Source organism: Phyllostomus hastatus, unplaced genomic scaffold (genome assembly GCF_019186645.2).
Source record: "Phyllostomus hastatus isolate PE091 unplaced genomic scaffold, TTU_PhHast_1.1 phas_scaffold_501, whole genome shotgun sequence".
NCBI lineage: Eukaryota > Metazoa > Chordata > Mammalia > Chiroptera > Phyllostomidae > Phyllostomus > Phyllostomus hastatus.
Window position 1 is genome coordinate 8,802,557 of NW_025334033.1, and position 14,256 is coordinate 8,816,812.

Below are 14,256 nucleotides of genomic sequence, written 5' to 3' on the forward strand. Positions count from 1 at the left end.
TGCAGAGTCAAAACACTGGTTATAAGGATGGTCAATGAACTTTCTGGGACAACTTCAAATGTACCAATGTTCACATATCATAGAGGTGCCAGAAGGAGAAGAGAGACAGCAAGAAATTAAAAACCTATTTGAAAAAATAGCAGAAAACTTCCTTAACTTGGTGAAGGAAATAGACAGTCCAGGAAACACACAGAGTCCCAAACAAGATGAACCCAAAGAGGTCCACATCAAGACACATCAAAATTAAAATGCCAAAGGTTAAAGACAAAGAGAGAATCTTAAAGGAAGCAAGAGAAAAGCAGCTAGTTACCAACAAAGGAGCTCCCATAAGACCCTCAGCTGATTTCTCAACAGAAACTTTGTAAGCCAGAAGGGATTGGCAAGAAATATTCAAAGTCATGAAAAGTAAGAACCTACAACCAAGATTACTCTATCCAGCAAAGCTATCACTTAGAATCTAAGAACAGATAAAGAGTTTCCAGACAAGAAAAAGCTAAGGGAGTTCATCACCACCAATCCAGTATTACATGAAATGTTGAAGGGTCTTCTTTAAGAAGATAAAAAATATGAACAACAGAGAGAAAAAATATTAAAAAATGAACAATAAAATGGCAATAATACATTTCTATCAACAATTGAATGTAGCCCTGACTGGTGTGGCTCAGTTGGTTGGGCATCAGTCCACAAAGTAAAAGGTCGCCGGTTCACTGCCCAGTCAGGGCATATGCCTGGGTTGCAGGTTCGGTCCCTGGCCAGGCACGTAGGAGAGGCAACTGACCAATGTTACTTTCTCACCCTCTCAGTTCCCTCCCTTCTTCCATCTCTAAATATAAGTAAATTAATTGATTTTAAAAACAATTGAATCTAAAAAACAAAATAAACAAGTAGAACAGAAACATACTCATAGATACAGAGAACATTTTGATGGTTGCCAGATGGAGCTGGTGTTGGGGTGATGGGTGAAAAAGGTGAAGGGATTAAAAAGTACAAATTGGTTGTTACAGAATAGTCACGGGAATGTAAAGTACAGCATAGGGCAACCCACAGCATGGGAGAATACATTTGCCAGTGATACATCTGATAAGGGTTTAATTTCCAAAATTTATAAAGAACTTATACAATTCAACACCAGGAAGACAAACAACACAATTTAAAAATGGGCAAAGGACCTGAATAGACACTTCTCCGAAGAAGACATACACATGAGAAATAGACATATGAAAAATGCTCAGTGTCACTAATCATCAAAAAATGCAAATTAAATCCACAATGAGATATCACCTCCTGTCAGAATAGCTATCATCAATAAATCAACAAACAACAAGTGCGGGCGAGGATGTGGAGAAAAGGGAACCCTATCACTGTTGGTGGGAGTGCAGACTGGTACAGCCACTGTGAAAAACAGTATGAAGTTTCCTCAAAAAATGAAAAATGGAACTGCCTTTTGACCCAGTGATTCCAGCTCTGGGAATGTATTTGAAGAAACCTGAAACTCTAATTTTGAAAGAATATATGCACCCCTGCCCCTGGCTGGCGTAGCTCAGTGGATTGAGCTCGGGCTGCGAACCAAAGCATCGCAGGTTCGGATCCCAGCCAGGGCACATGCCTGGGTTGTGGGCTGGGTTCCCAGTTGGGGCCACATGAGAGGCAACCACACACTGATGTTTCTCTCTCTCTTTCTCCTTCCCTTCTCAACTCTAAAAATAAATAAATAAAATATTTTTTTAAAAGAATATATGCACCTTTATGTTCATTGCAGCATTATTTACAATAGCCAAGATTTGGAAGCAGCCTAAATGCCCATCAGTAGATGAGTGAATAAAAAAGATGTGGTACATTTACACAATGGAATACTACTTAGCCATAAAAAGAAGGAAATCTTACCTTTTGTAACAGCATGGATGGACCTAGAGATTATTATGCTAAGTGAAATCAGTCAGTCACAGAAAGACAAATACCACATGCTCTCACTTACATGTGGGATCTAATGAACAACATAAACTGACAAAGTAGAAACAGAGGCATGGATACATAGAACAGACTGACAGCTGTCAGAGTGTAGGGGAGTCAGGGGGCTGGATGAAAGAAGGTAAAGGAATTAGCTGAAGAGCATATGACTCATATACATATATATATATAACCCGTGGACACAGACAATAGTGTGGTGATGGCCAGAGGGAAGGGGGGTCGGGAGTAGGTGGAGGTGGGCAAAGGGAGGATAAATGGGGACAGAAAGAGAGTTTGCTTTGGGCGATGGGCACACAATGCAGTGTACAGATGATGTTTTGATGTATTGCCCAGGAAGAAGCTCCGTGGAACCATGGCCTCAGACGTGCACCCTCAGAGCACCAAGGTTCGGCTTGTCAGAGGGCACATGTTAAAAACAAGGCCGACAGAAGTTTCCAGCTCTCCAGCGTTGGCATGCATTTGTTGTTACCTCCCCACTGCCTGGGAGCATTTCCCTGGGAGGAATCAGGTCAACTGCATCACTCATACAGCTGTTCTGATGAGAAAAATTTTATGTGGACAACAAACTAAACAACAACACCATAAACAAGGAGGGAAGCATAGGCTCAGCCAAAAAAGCTGCTACAAGTAGCAAGCAGAGAACTATTTAAGCAGTGGCATCAAATACCAAAACTGTACTTGCAAATCTAATTTGGAACTTAGCCCTTTTTAAGTGCAGGAGGAAGTAAGGGAAAAAAACCCATATGAAATTTTTAAAAAATCACACACCTGCCTTTTCATAATTCTTTTTTCCATTTTCCCCACAAGGAACAAATCAGACAAAGGAAAAGCCCAGGCTCTTTTCCTAAAGTCCCCATATTTATTATGGACTTGTTAGAGAATCCCTGAATGGGGCTTGGATTTAAGGAGGCAGACTTCACTTTCCTTGGCCCCACTCATTTCAGACGAGTTACCCCAAGAATACCTGGGACACAGGCACGAAAATCCAGAAGAGGCAAAGAGAAATATGGCTCACTTAACTTATACATGATACACAAGGGCATCAGTTTCTCCAAATATGCTTCTACCTGGGTCCTTCACTAGATTCTCAGCAGACTTCTCACCTGAAGCACCAGAGCTCAAGCAAGCTGTGAGACTTACAGGAAAGCAGTATTTTGATCCAGGTCGCACTGGGCCAGTCACTTCATAAAAGACAGTCACACCTGCCAGCCCCAAGCAAGTCCTCAGGGGCCCACAGCTGTTTGCTTTGTTGAGTGGAAGGTTGGGTTTTCTCCCTCCCAAGTTTCCTCCTGGCTGCTGCTGAGCTCACCACTGTTCCCTCTGGACTCAACACAGCTGCTCAGCACAAGCACATGTGTGTGTAAGTGTGTGTAATTTATTGCTCCTCTGACGCTGGCTTGTCCTCAGCCATTGGCTTTTCAACCTGTGACTCCGGAGGAATCAGATACTGGACCTCCTCTGTACTGATGGCTACTTTATCCGGCTGTAGCCACCTCTTGAAATGTTCCAAGGTGCTAGGAAAGAGCAAGAGAAAAGGGTGACTGCATCAGACCTCGATGATTAATTACTTAATGATTATCTGTTACTCAAGCACTGCCTTCCCACCCACAACCAATTTCTTCCTACAACTGTTTTTCCCTGCTAATGGCAGGGGAACAGCGATACTCCTCTGACAGCTGTGCATCCTGGCAGCTCCCAGGCATAATATACCCCCTGGTGGGCATTTCAGCTATCAGCAGCATCAGGCCCCCTTCAAAGGCAGAGGCTCTGAAGGCTTGATGAAAGCAGCTAAAGAGCTTATGCCTCAGTCCCGACTTTTTTCCCCTCAAAACTGGAGAGGAGAGAAATTGTCAAGGGGAGGAAACATTCAAATAAATACCAAATTATTAGTGAGGCAGAAACCTGAGCATCTTGAAATCTCATACCTGAGGCAGTCTGAGACAATTACGCTTAGCTGCCCTGGCCGCAGTTCTGTTTGTTTAGTTACCCTACAGAACCTCCCCAAGATGGAAACATCTGGGCGTTAATGCTCCCTAAGAAAAGAAGGGCCACTCCGCCAGAAGGCCCTTTTTTTGTTTGGATTTGTGGGAAGGGGAGAAGTGTTCTCCTCCCACTTTCTGTAAGTACACAGGATCCTCACTGGGAAGCTATTAGACATCTATGGTAAGTTATAAATGACCAGAAATAATGTTAATTTCATTCTATGTTCCTCAATAGCACATAGTCTTAAGCCATATCCAGCAGATTTAAGACACCTGTCAGTGTATGGGGGGCTCAGGCTGTGGGGGAATTATGTTGTGCTCAGTGGAATTTCTCAGCCCATCACTCCCTTGCCAAAAGCAGACCACGATGAGAGGGTCACCTAACTGGCCGTCGCATAGGGGAAAAGCACACAATTCCCCTACAAAATGGCCTCTTTCTAAGACATAAGTTTTGAAGTTTGAAAACAAATACATATCTACTGTTTGCTGGTACTTGCTCTGCACAACACTAGAAGTGTCCCCACAGATGCAGGCTTGGGGAGCAGGTGCCCACAGCTTGGAGAACAGGTGCCCACAGCTCGGGGACTCAGATGCTACACAGGCATTTAATCTTCATCTACCACACTTTTCATAGAATTATTTCAATGAGTTCTATACAGAAGGGAAAACCACATTATTTTAGGTATTAATAAACACGCAGAAATGTTAATGAGCCTTGGTGCTGATCTGATTTCAGAGAAGAAGAATTCCTAGCTGAGAATGAGGCAGAAGAAAGTTTTATCTTTTCATCTTAAGACTGGAAAAGAGGGAAATATTCAAGGGGAAAGAGAATACAATACCAAATTATTAGTGAGTCAAGAGTCTGTACATCTTTATGTGTTTCGTGTTTGGGACAGTTTAAAGCTCAATTGGGTTGAGCTTTTAAATACAGAAAAGAGCAAATTTTGTATTATTTTCTGAACCATAAGAGGGTAGCTCCCCTGACCTTAGATGCCCTACTGATTTCCGAAAGGTCTTGGAAAATGCTGATTAAGTATTTAAGATAATGTAAGTGAAAGTACATTGCAAATTACAAAAAGTAAAATATAACTGAAGTTTTATTTGCACATTGTCCACAATTTCAGCAGCAGTATCTTCGCCTGACACTATGGGACTCTCAAAATCAATGTTGATGATATGTTGTAAACTTAGGTTAAGTCATATTCCCCGAAGACCTTTTGTTAAAATCCAGGTTTTTACTCCCCTCACTGTTCTTTATTTTGAATAATTTGTTACTGAACATTCAAATTCTGTTAGGAAGAATCATATTAATAATAGCTAACATTTTTATAGTACTTTCCATGTGCAGGCACTGTCCTAAGCACTTTACACATAGTAATTCGTTAAACCCTCACAATAACCTTACGAGGTTTCTGCCGCTTTACAGAGGAGGAAATTGAGGCACATACAGTCTACTTACCCAAGAAAACAGAACCAGTAAGTGGCAGAGCCATTTCCCAGTGCCAAACACTACCTTGCTTTGTGGCAGAAAGCCCTCTTTCCTTTCTGCACCTTGCCCACCTGCAGGTACTATTCAGGTCCTGCCCCTTTCCCTGGCGCAAACACCACAGCCTACAGGGAGATCAACAGTCCCTCACCTCCCACAGCATGTTCTGTCACTTCTACTCATCTGGCTCTTCTCTTATGCTGCCTCCTATTGTTAGTCTTCATGTGTATTTGTCATCTCTCCCCAACTAGTTCCAAGGACAAAACAAGAGGGTATTAATCTTCCTTACATGTCCTCTCTACCCCAGTCCCATGACACCAAGCACAGTGCCTTCAGTTGGTAGATGCTTAAGAAATTCATTCAGTCTACACAAATGTGAGTGGCTACAATATGACAGAAACTCTGTGTGGCAAGGGAGATTCAGAGCAAAAAGACAGTTCCAGTTGCTGATTGAATACTATTGTACTTTCTCAAGTGTATTATGTATTTGTACTTAAAAATATGTGGCCCTTGCCCTGGCTGGCGTGGCTCAGTGTATTAAACACTGGCCTGTGAACCAAAGGGTAACTGGTTTGATTCCTAGTCAGGGCACATGCCTGGGTTATAATAAATAAAATCTTAAAAAAAAAAAAATCTGGCCCTGGCCTAGGTAGCTCAGTAGGTTAGAGAGTCTTGATATGCCAAGGTTGTGGGTTCAATCCCTGGTCAGGGCACATACAAGAATCAAACAATGAATCCATAAATAAGTAGAACAACAAATTGATGTTTCTCTCTCCCTCTCTATCTAAAATAAATAGTTTTAAAAATGAAGACAGTGGTTTATTCTCAACTATATCTAATCTGCAACCAAGATGTAGATGGAGTATTTGCTTTTTGGCAAAATTCCCTTTCTCAAAAATCTGCTGCTGTACTAAGAACAAATAGAGCAAATTGACAAAGGATAAGTTGAGCTCAGAAAAGCTGATATTGATACCAACTAATACCAGAGTCAGATGTCACTCTCCCTGAATTCCATCGAGAAAAATGCCCACAGTAAAACAGACTGTTCCCTCGGACTGGACCGGGAATGAATTACCTCTCATCAGAATCAAGTCCATCCACAAAGAACTCTGATGCTAACTTCTCCTGGAGGAACCGATCCCAGCATTCCTTCTTGGCCTGGGCCAGGGTTCGAAGCATGTCCTTAGAAGTCACTTCCTGGTTCGAACCTTTGATTCTTCTCAGTTTCTTCTCTAATGAAGGAAGAAATGGAGCTTAACAAGGAAACTGAATATGAAATAAAACTAAATTTAAAATGCGAATGCCAACTTAAAAATTCTCTCGCTGAATACATCCACACTCCCTACAAAAGAGCTCATTCTTTAAGGATGACAGATCAAGGAAAATGTACATTTTTCTTTTTCCAGTACAATGTCTTCACTCTGCATTGTATCAAATAAAAGTTTAACCCCATAAAAGAGAAATGCCATACGTTCTCATAAATAAATTGATGGTGTGTTTTCTTTGAAATCACAGAAGCCCAGCAGGTATCTCTCTAAGGAATGCTTGTTTTCCCTGGCTTGACATGTGTATACTATCATCTTTCTTCAACTCCTTGAAAATGTCTCTCTGAGGAGTAAGTGGTTTTTCTTTTCGCTACAATGACATGAAGTGGTTTTGAAACCTCATGAGAATTAGAGAAAATGATGAGAGATCCAATGGTTCGTTAGACACTAAAATTGACTTGAAAAGAACTCAATAATAAGAGACTTTTAAGATTTCTATGTGTGATTAAATTCCTGGTTAAAGAGAGGGAATCCCCTTTTTAAAGTTGCTCAACTTGTGGGAGCCTCATAAAAACAAACATCTTGTAATCCCTTTGAGCTTGATCCATATGGCTTCCTGATGATAGATGTTTAATTACTCTTATTTGCATTTTAAGTATAATTGTTGAACAGATACACCCTTTTGAAGAATACAAGGAAGGGTATCACCATGTACCTTCTGCCTTCACCTGTAATAGATGGGTAAATGAGAGCTTTGTGGGCGGTGGGCGAGTAGACATCAAGCCTAGAACCAATAGAAACTCTCTGAGTTGCAATCCTGTTGTCATTTCTAAACAAGCCACATCCGCTAGTGGCCACTGATCAAAACAAGAAATACCTTTTGCAGCTGAAGTTACCACCAAGAGTTCACCCACATAAAACACCTGCATTTGACAAATGTTAAATATTTGAGGAATTTTTTTCTCCTTGAGAATATGAAAAGGATTATGCCTCTCTCATGTTTAACTGGCTACGTTTTTAGTTGTTATCTTAGTGAATTCTCTTTGATATAGTTTATTTGGCAATAAAAACAATCTTTATATTGTCTGGCCTTGGCTGTCAAGGTGGAGGGCACTCTTCTGCATTGGAAAAGCTCTTCCCCTCGCTGAGTGTGCTCAGTGATCTCAGCTGGGCAGGCAGAGACTGGCACCATTACCTACTCCAGACCTGCCTGCTGCTGTCTCCCAGACTCTGCCGTAGGAGCCAGGAATGGTTCTCACTTTCCTCAGAGAAGGATATTTTAATTATTGTCTTAACTGACTTTAGAAAATATCAGGGGAGTTTTGACTTTCCAAACCAATCAAAATCATCACCAAATCCATGAAAGTTTTTCTTTTTTTGGTAATAAAATATGCATATTTTATTTTAGCTCTAGGAAATAAAAAAGGGGGGAGGTAGTATTTATATATATACATACATACATACATACATGTGGGTTTTTTTTCAGATTTTAGTCTCATAAGTGTTCATATATTTAATCTATTTTTTGTTTTTTAATAAACACCCTTCAAAGCCATCGAATGCATTCTAACACTACTACTTCTTGCCTCGTCACCAATCCTTTAATATTGTTTGCATTGTATTTGCTGTGTGAGTTTTAATCACTTATGTGATTGGTTAAACTATACATTAGAAGATGTAAAGGGTAAGCTTGCACTAAGTTATACTCTATATGTCAAAGTTACCAATTGCATGATTTTTTCATTATTTGGAACTTCACACATCCAGTGTTCTCTACATAGACTGTTTCAGCTTCTAGTGCTGTACATATCTACACCTTCGGGATGGGACTACCCATGATCCATGAGCTGGGGGTCGGGCATAAACTGTGTAGCACCTGAGGTGGATTCCAATTTGGTCTGCACTTCAGAGCTGAGTTTTGTTGGCAAAGCCACTGACTGTTTCAGGTCGTGAGTTGTTTTTGCAGCTATTTCTATTTCAGCAGAGCGTCCCAGCTTAGTTATTTCTTTAGGTTCAGGAAGTACTTTTTTTCTATTGTTTTTTGTCCATCATAATTCAACTGCTTCATAAATTTGCTGGCTTGTAGCATATGCCTTTTTCCAGTTACCTTTGCAAATTTATTATGCACTGAATTGGGTAACAAATACCGAAAGTGGCCAGTCCCAGTGGAGAACCAATTTTCTTAAATCTAGAATGTTTTCGTGCTGAAACCAAGCCTACCAATCCTGAAACTGTAATCACTCCAATTTTTGGAAGAAAATCTCATGGTGGGTTCTTCAGATAAACATATGCACCAGCCAACCAATATAACGACCAGGTGTAGTGTGGATGGAGACAAAGCCCATTTCTAAGTTACCAGGCTGCTCTTCAACATAATTTAGCCTGGAAGGGGGGTGCAGTATACCAGGGGAACTGCTCTAGTTTCACTAGCTTTTTGGATTCCTCTTTTGTGGCTGTACGCACACTAATAGGCACAAACATCAGACCTGTGGGCACAGTTGTCAGCTTTCCCATCCTAACGGCTCCCATGTCTCTGACCCATGAAAGTTTCCTATAACCCCTGGGTGCAGAGTACCAGCACACCAAAGGACCTGATTCTTCAGCTTTCTCAGAATGTTGCTTCTTCTTCTTATCATCATCAAACAGATGTTCTGACTATCACAAAGCAGAACCGTCAACCTGCTCGGCCATGGCTACAAATATTACTAGAGTATCTTTGGTGGCTTCCTGGCAAATCTCACATTACACCCTCATCTATCTCATTATCCACCATTCCCCCTATGTGTTTCTCATATCTTTTTCCTCCAAATGCACCATTAACAAAATTCCTTTTGTTTTTCCAAGATATTTCTTAGCAATCATATAAACTCTATTCTGATACTTCCCTCCTCAAAAGCTTCTTCTTCCTGAATTGCCTTTCCTTCCTCAAATAATTATTCCCAAGTTTGGTTTTGTAAAACATAGATGGGTCTCATGAGTGTTTAATAATAAACATGTACCACAATTTTAAAGCACGGCAATCGCTGCCTTTGACTGCTGTTTCTCTTTCCCCTGGTAAGGGACGATCTCAATCTCTCTCCTGTGTTTTCCTGTGTTAGTTTCTTACACTTAAGGCTACAGGACAGGACAGTGAAAATGTGTTCAGGAAATAATAAAACATAAAATGGCTAACAAGATGCAAAATACATTTTATGTCAACATGCTCCCATTCCAACCATCAATCTATTTAATATACGTTTTTCAAACTATAGCACCAGAAACCTACATGTAGCTCTGGGGCCATAACCTTTTCTTTCAGGATGGCAAAAGGTTTGATACTTTAGAGTTATTTGAATATATGATCCCCCATTAGTAGGCAGAGGGTCTACAGAATGCCAAGAAATAAAGCAGAATTTAGATAAAAGAGAGACAAGAAATGATAAAGACTGTGTTAAGGGATGTACAAGGAAAAGGGGGTCCTTCCCACAACCAACCTGAAACACCCCTAGACTTATACCTGACAGATACATGTGGCGAGGACAATAAAACATTTTTTAAAAAGATTTTATTAGCCCTGGCTGGCGTGGCTCAGTGGATTGAGCGCGGGCTGGGAACCAAAGTGTCCCAGGTTCGATTCCCAGCCAGGGTACATGCTTGGGTTGCAGGCCATAACCCCCAGCAACCGCACATTGATGTTTCTCTCTCTCTCTATTTCCCTCCCTTCCCTCTCTAAAAATAAATAAATAAATAAAAGATTTTATTTATTTATTTTTAGACAGAGGGGATGGGTCAGAGAGAGAGGGAAAGAAACATCAGTATGTGGTTGCTTCTTCTGTGCCCCCTACTGGGGGCACATGCCTGCAGGCATGTGCCAGAGACTGGGTCTCCAACCGGTGACCCTTTGGTTTGCAGGCCAGCACTCAATCCACTGAGCCACAACAGCCAGGGCAAAAAAAAAACAACAAAACTTTTTTTTTTTAAGAACAGAAATCCAGGTTTGATGTAAAAGAAATTCAACAAGCATCCTTAAAGTCATCAGTTTATGACTGAAAAAAAAAAGCCATCTAACTTACCTAGAGATGCTAAATACACTTCTGAATCTTGCAAGGGAGCCCAGGGCTTTGTGGATGGCTGGGTAGAAAAGTTTGAGGCCTCCCTCTGGCCTGTGCCTGTGGGGTAAGAATCCATAAAGGAGTCTGAGAAGGCATTTTTGGCATCATCCTCTTGGTCAGGATTTGGCAGGCAGGAACAGATTTCAGCCCAAAGATCTGGGCCAGATTTAGTGGCTGTAGAGTCAATGCTCTCAAACATTTTCATTTGGGATTTGAGCTGAAAAACAGAAGCTCAAGTGAGCAAGGACAGGCTTTAAGGATACAGTCTGAGTATGTAGTATTCAGATATGTTTACCCATTGAAGGTGATATGCTTTTAAGAAGTTTCTCTTAACAAAATTTAAAATGTCTTCTATTAGGTTTCTGTGTTACAGATAAAAAGATGACAAAAAGGTAATTGGGTTCCTCTTCTGGCTCTGCATTTGAATTGTTTTCATAAGGAAGTTTGTCTTTAAAATGGAATTTCTATACGCCAGATACAAAAGGACAAATATTGAATGATTCCACTCATGTGAGGTGACTAGTGCAGTCAAACTCATAGAGACAGAAAATTGGACAGTGGTTGCCAGGGGCTGTGGGAACAGCGGAATGGGGGTGGGGGGTGGTTACTGTTTAATGGCTACAGAGTTTCAGTTTGGGAAGTTCTAGAGATGGACTGCAGTGATGGTTGCATGACAATGTGAATGCCACTTAATTATACATCTAAAAATTGTTAAAATGGTAAATTTTGTTTGTATGTTTTAAAATACACATACATGTGTGTACCTTTCTATGACATTTCCAATGAAGACAATCATCCTGCACTTTTCTCCAAAAACCTCCCAAATGCAACCACTCTGTTCTCAGCCAATTAAATTCTGTTTTCAACAGGGCACAGACTAAAGGTCTTGCCCAGTTCCATATACATAAGGATAATAAAAATGCTGCTTGGTGAAAAGTGTCTCTCAGAGAGCACTGTCATATGCAAAGGCCCCTGTGCTCATTACATGTAGAAGCTGGCCTGTGTGCCCGTGTTCTTATTTTAATAGTCAGAGACACTGAAAGACAGACATTTTGATCACTTTGCAGGTGAAGAATCTGTAGGATCTGAGGATCAGAAGGGTAACTTGTCAGCGGTAGGTATATTATTGCTATGTTGTGAATCCTTGATTGGAATCCTTGATTTGGAGACCTGTGACACTCCAAAATCCATGTTTTTACCCAATACCGTTCTTCCTGATTGGGAATATACTGAAAGTAGCCCCCCCAAAAGGTATATAGTAAGGGCTACGCACAGCGCCTGGGAGCTTTCATAACTATCTAGTCTTACAGGATGGGTTGACACCTTCTCTCGGGGGTGGGCCTTTGAGATTAGGAAGGCTGCCTGCAGAAAGGTTTATATAATTCCTGGAAAGCCCAAACCAACACAAGGGCCCGGAAGTAAAACGGACAGATATGTCACGGCGGCCCTGAAAGAACTAATGCCAGGGACCATAAAGAACCCCACCCCATCCCAAAATTGTTTAAACGCACCCAAACCAAAAATTTGCTCACACCGGAGCCCCGGTACCCACTACCCCCAGGAAGTCTACAACGCAGGGAACTCCGGTGTCCAGAACCGGAGCCTCAATCACCTGGTCTGAAGGACTGGCTGGGCAGGATAAATCAGAGTCCGAGGTCTTTCTGTGGTATTCCAGGATGGTTCCCGAGCCGAGGATACAAGACGCTGGGGGTCCCGCCCCTCCTTACCTACCGCAACAGCCTGCGAAGCTGCCCGCAAACCCTCAGCTCAGCTCTTTCAGCCGTAGGTGGGTGGAGCTTCCGAGTGTCGGATCCTGGAAGTCCTCCAACCACCAGCAGAGCTGGCGATGTGCTGTGCCTCCATAGGTCCGGTGGATGAGGAAGTGAGGAGCTGAGTGCAAAGAATGGGTGGGCGGGCCTGTTGTTGCCGGGAAACGGTGGAGTCTAGCGCCCTGGGCCTCTACTTTCCCCTGGAGCTAGGTTGATTGGACTTACATATTTTTTAATTTTATTTACTGACTTTTAGAGAGAAAGAGGAAGGGATAGAGAGAGAGAGAAATATAGACTTGTCCATCCACTTATTCATGCATTCACTGGTTGCTTCTTGTAAGTGCCCTGACTGGAGACCCAGTCCTCACCCTTGGCAGTTTAGTAGGCTGCTCTAATCAACTGAACTACTGTGCTAGGGCCCATTTCGCTTATTTCTACTGATTTCAGACGCGGGGACAGGGCCGTCCACCGATTTCCTGCTCAGACAAGGAGATCCAGTTTTCAAGGCTTCTGACTTGGCTCGCTCCCTTGAGCAAGTTCACCTCCTCAACAATTCTCCAGGCCAGTGTTTGTCTCTGAAAATGTCAGTCCTTTGCTACCCAAGTCAGAGCCCTTCTGCGGTTCGGATGGGGAAGGAGGAGACTTCTCTTATAGGACACCTATGTCCCATTTAAGTTATGAAGCTTTCCTTCATTCATGTAATCAATAGTCGCCAAGCTCCAGTTGTGTTAGACGGGAATTTAAGACATAGACTAGATATGGGTTCCAGAGGTCTTTACAGCTTAGTGTAAGTTGGTGCGCCAAGGGGCAGACAACTTTACAAATAACACAAAATAGTTACAGAGAATCTGACAGAAGTGTGGTCAGAGTACATACAGGAGACAGTGGTCTTGGGAGGAGAGTGTCAAAAACACTTTTTAAAAGGAAATGGCCTTTGCCCTGACCAGGTGGTTCAGTTGATGGAGCATCCTCCCCTACACCAAGAGGTTGTAGATTTGATTCCGGTCAGGGCAAATACCATATTTTGACGTGTATAATTCACACTCATGTTTTTTGGCCCAAACTTTCAGGGAAAAAATCTTTCATTTTAATTTTTTAATTCAATTATTTGTTTATTTATATTTAGATACTTGTTTCTTGTATTATAAAAGAATTTTAGCATTTATTTTTGAACATACAGATATTGTTATTGCTTTCTAGAGTTACTTTTAATGCATAAATAAAATAATTTAAAATATTTATGTATATATATACATATATATGGAATTAGTACTACCCATGTATAATGCACATCCTTATTTTTCCCTCAAAAACTTAGGCAAAAAATGTACATTATACATGGCAAAATATAATATTTGCCCTGACCTAGGTTACAGGTCAAGGACCCTGTTCCCTGGTGCTTCAGGTAGGCAATGGATCCATGTTTCCCTCTCTCTTTCTCTCTCTTTCCCTTCTTCTCTAAAATCAATAAATACTTCCTCAGGTGAGGATTAAAAATACTAAAAAATAAAACGAGGTGACCTTTGATATCTTTTAGGGGTTATCAATATGCTGAAATGCAACTCTTCTTCACCCCTAAATCCCCAATTTCCAGGGCTGGTTACTTCTAAAAAAAACCATCAGTAGAAATAACTTGGCTTATGATCTAGTCTCTAGATGTGTCCAAAGTCAATTAATATGGCTATGGTGTTAACA

At 41.4% G+C, this 14,256-nt stretch overlaps 1 protein-coding gene and 1 pseudogene across 1 annotated transcript; both read right to left on the reverse strand.

Moving 5' to 3' along the window:
* Positions 1-2,501: 2,501 nt before the first annotated feature.
* On the reverse strand, positions 2,502-12,582 carry CCDC32 (coiled-coil domain containing 32). The gene is made up of 4 exons (XM_045823941.1): positions 12,405-12,582; positions 10,754-11,009; positions 6,512-6,668; positions 2,502-3,482 (listed from the first exon to the last, which is right to left on the reverse strand). The coding sequence occupies exons 2-4, from the start codon at positions 10,995-10,997 to the stop codon at positions 3,344-3,346; spliced, it is 540 nt and encodes a 179-aa protein (XP_045679897.1). The 5' UTR covers positions 10,998-11,009; positions 12,405-12,582; the 3' UTR covers positions 2,502-3,343.
* On the reverse strand, positions 8,489-9,230 carry LOC123808953 (annotated as a pseudogene).
* Positions 12,583-14,256: the final 1,674 nt, after the last annotated feature.

Bases quoted from the DNA above. Each gene is read 5' to 3' on its own strand.
- CCDC32 (XM_045823941.1), bottom strand. From the start codon at position 10,997: ATGAAAATGTTTGAGAGCATTGACTCTACAGCCACTAAATCTGGCCCA. The intron at 6,669-10,753 runs GTAAGTTAGATG...TTCCTTCATTAG, and splicing joins AGTGTATTTAGCATCTCTAG to AGAAGAAACTGAGAAGAATC. The intron at 3,483-6,511 runs GTAATTCATTCC...GCTCTTTCCTAG, and splicing joins GGACTTGATTCTGATGAGAG to CACCTTGGAACATTTCAAGA.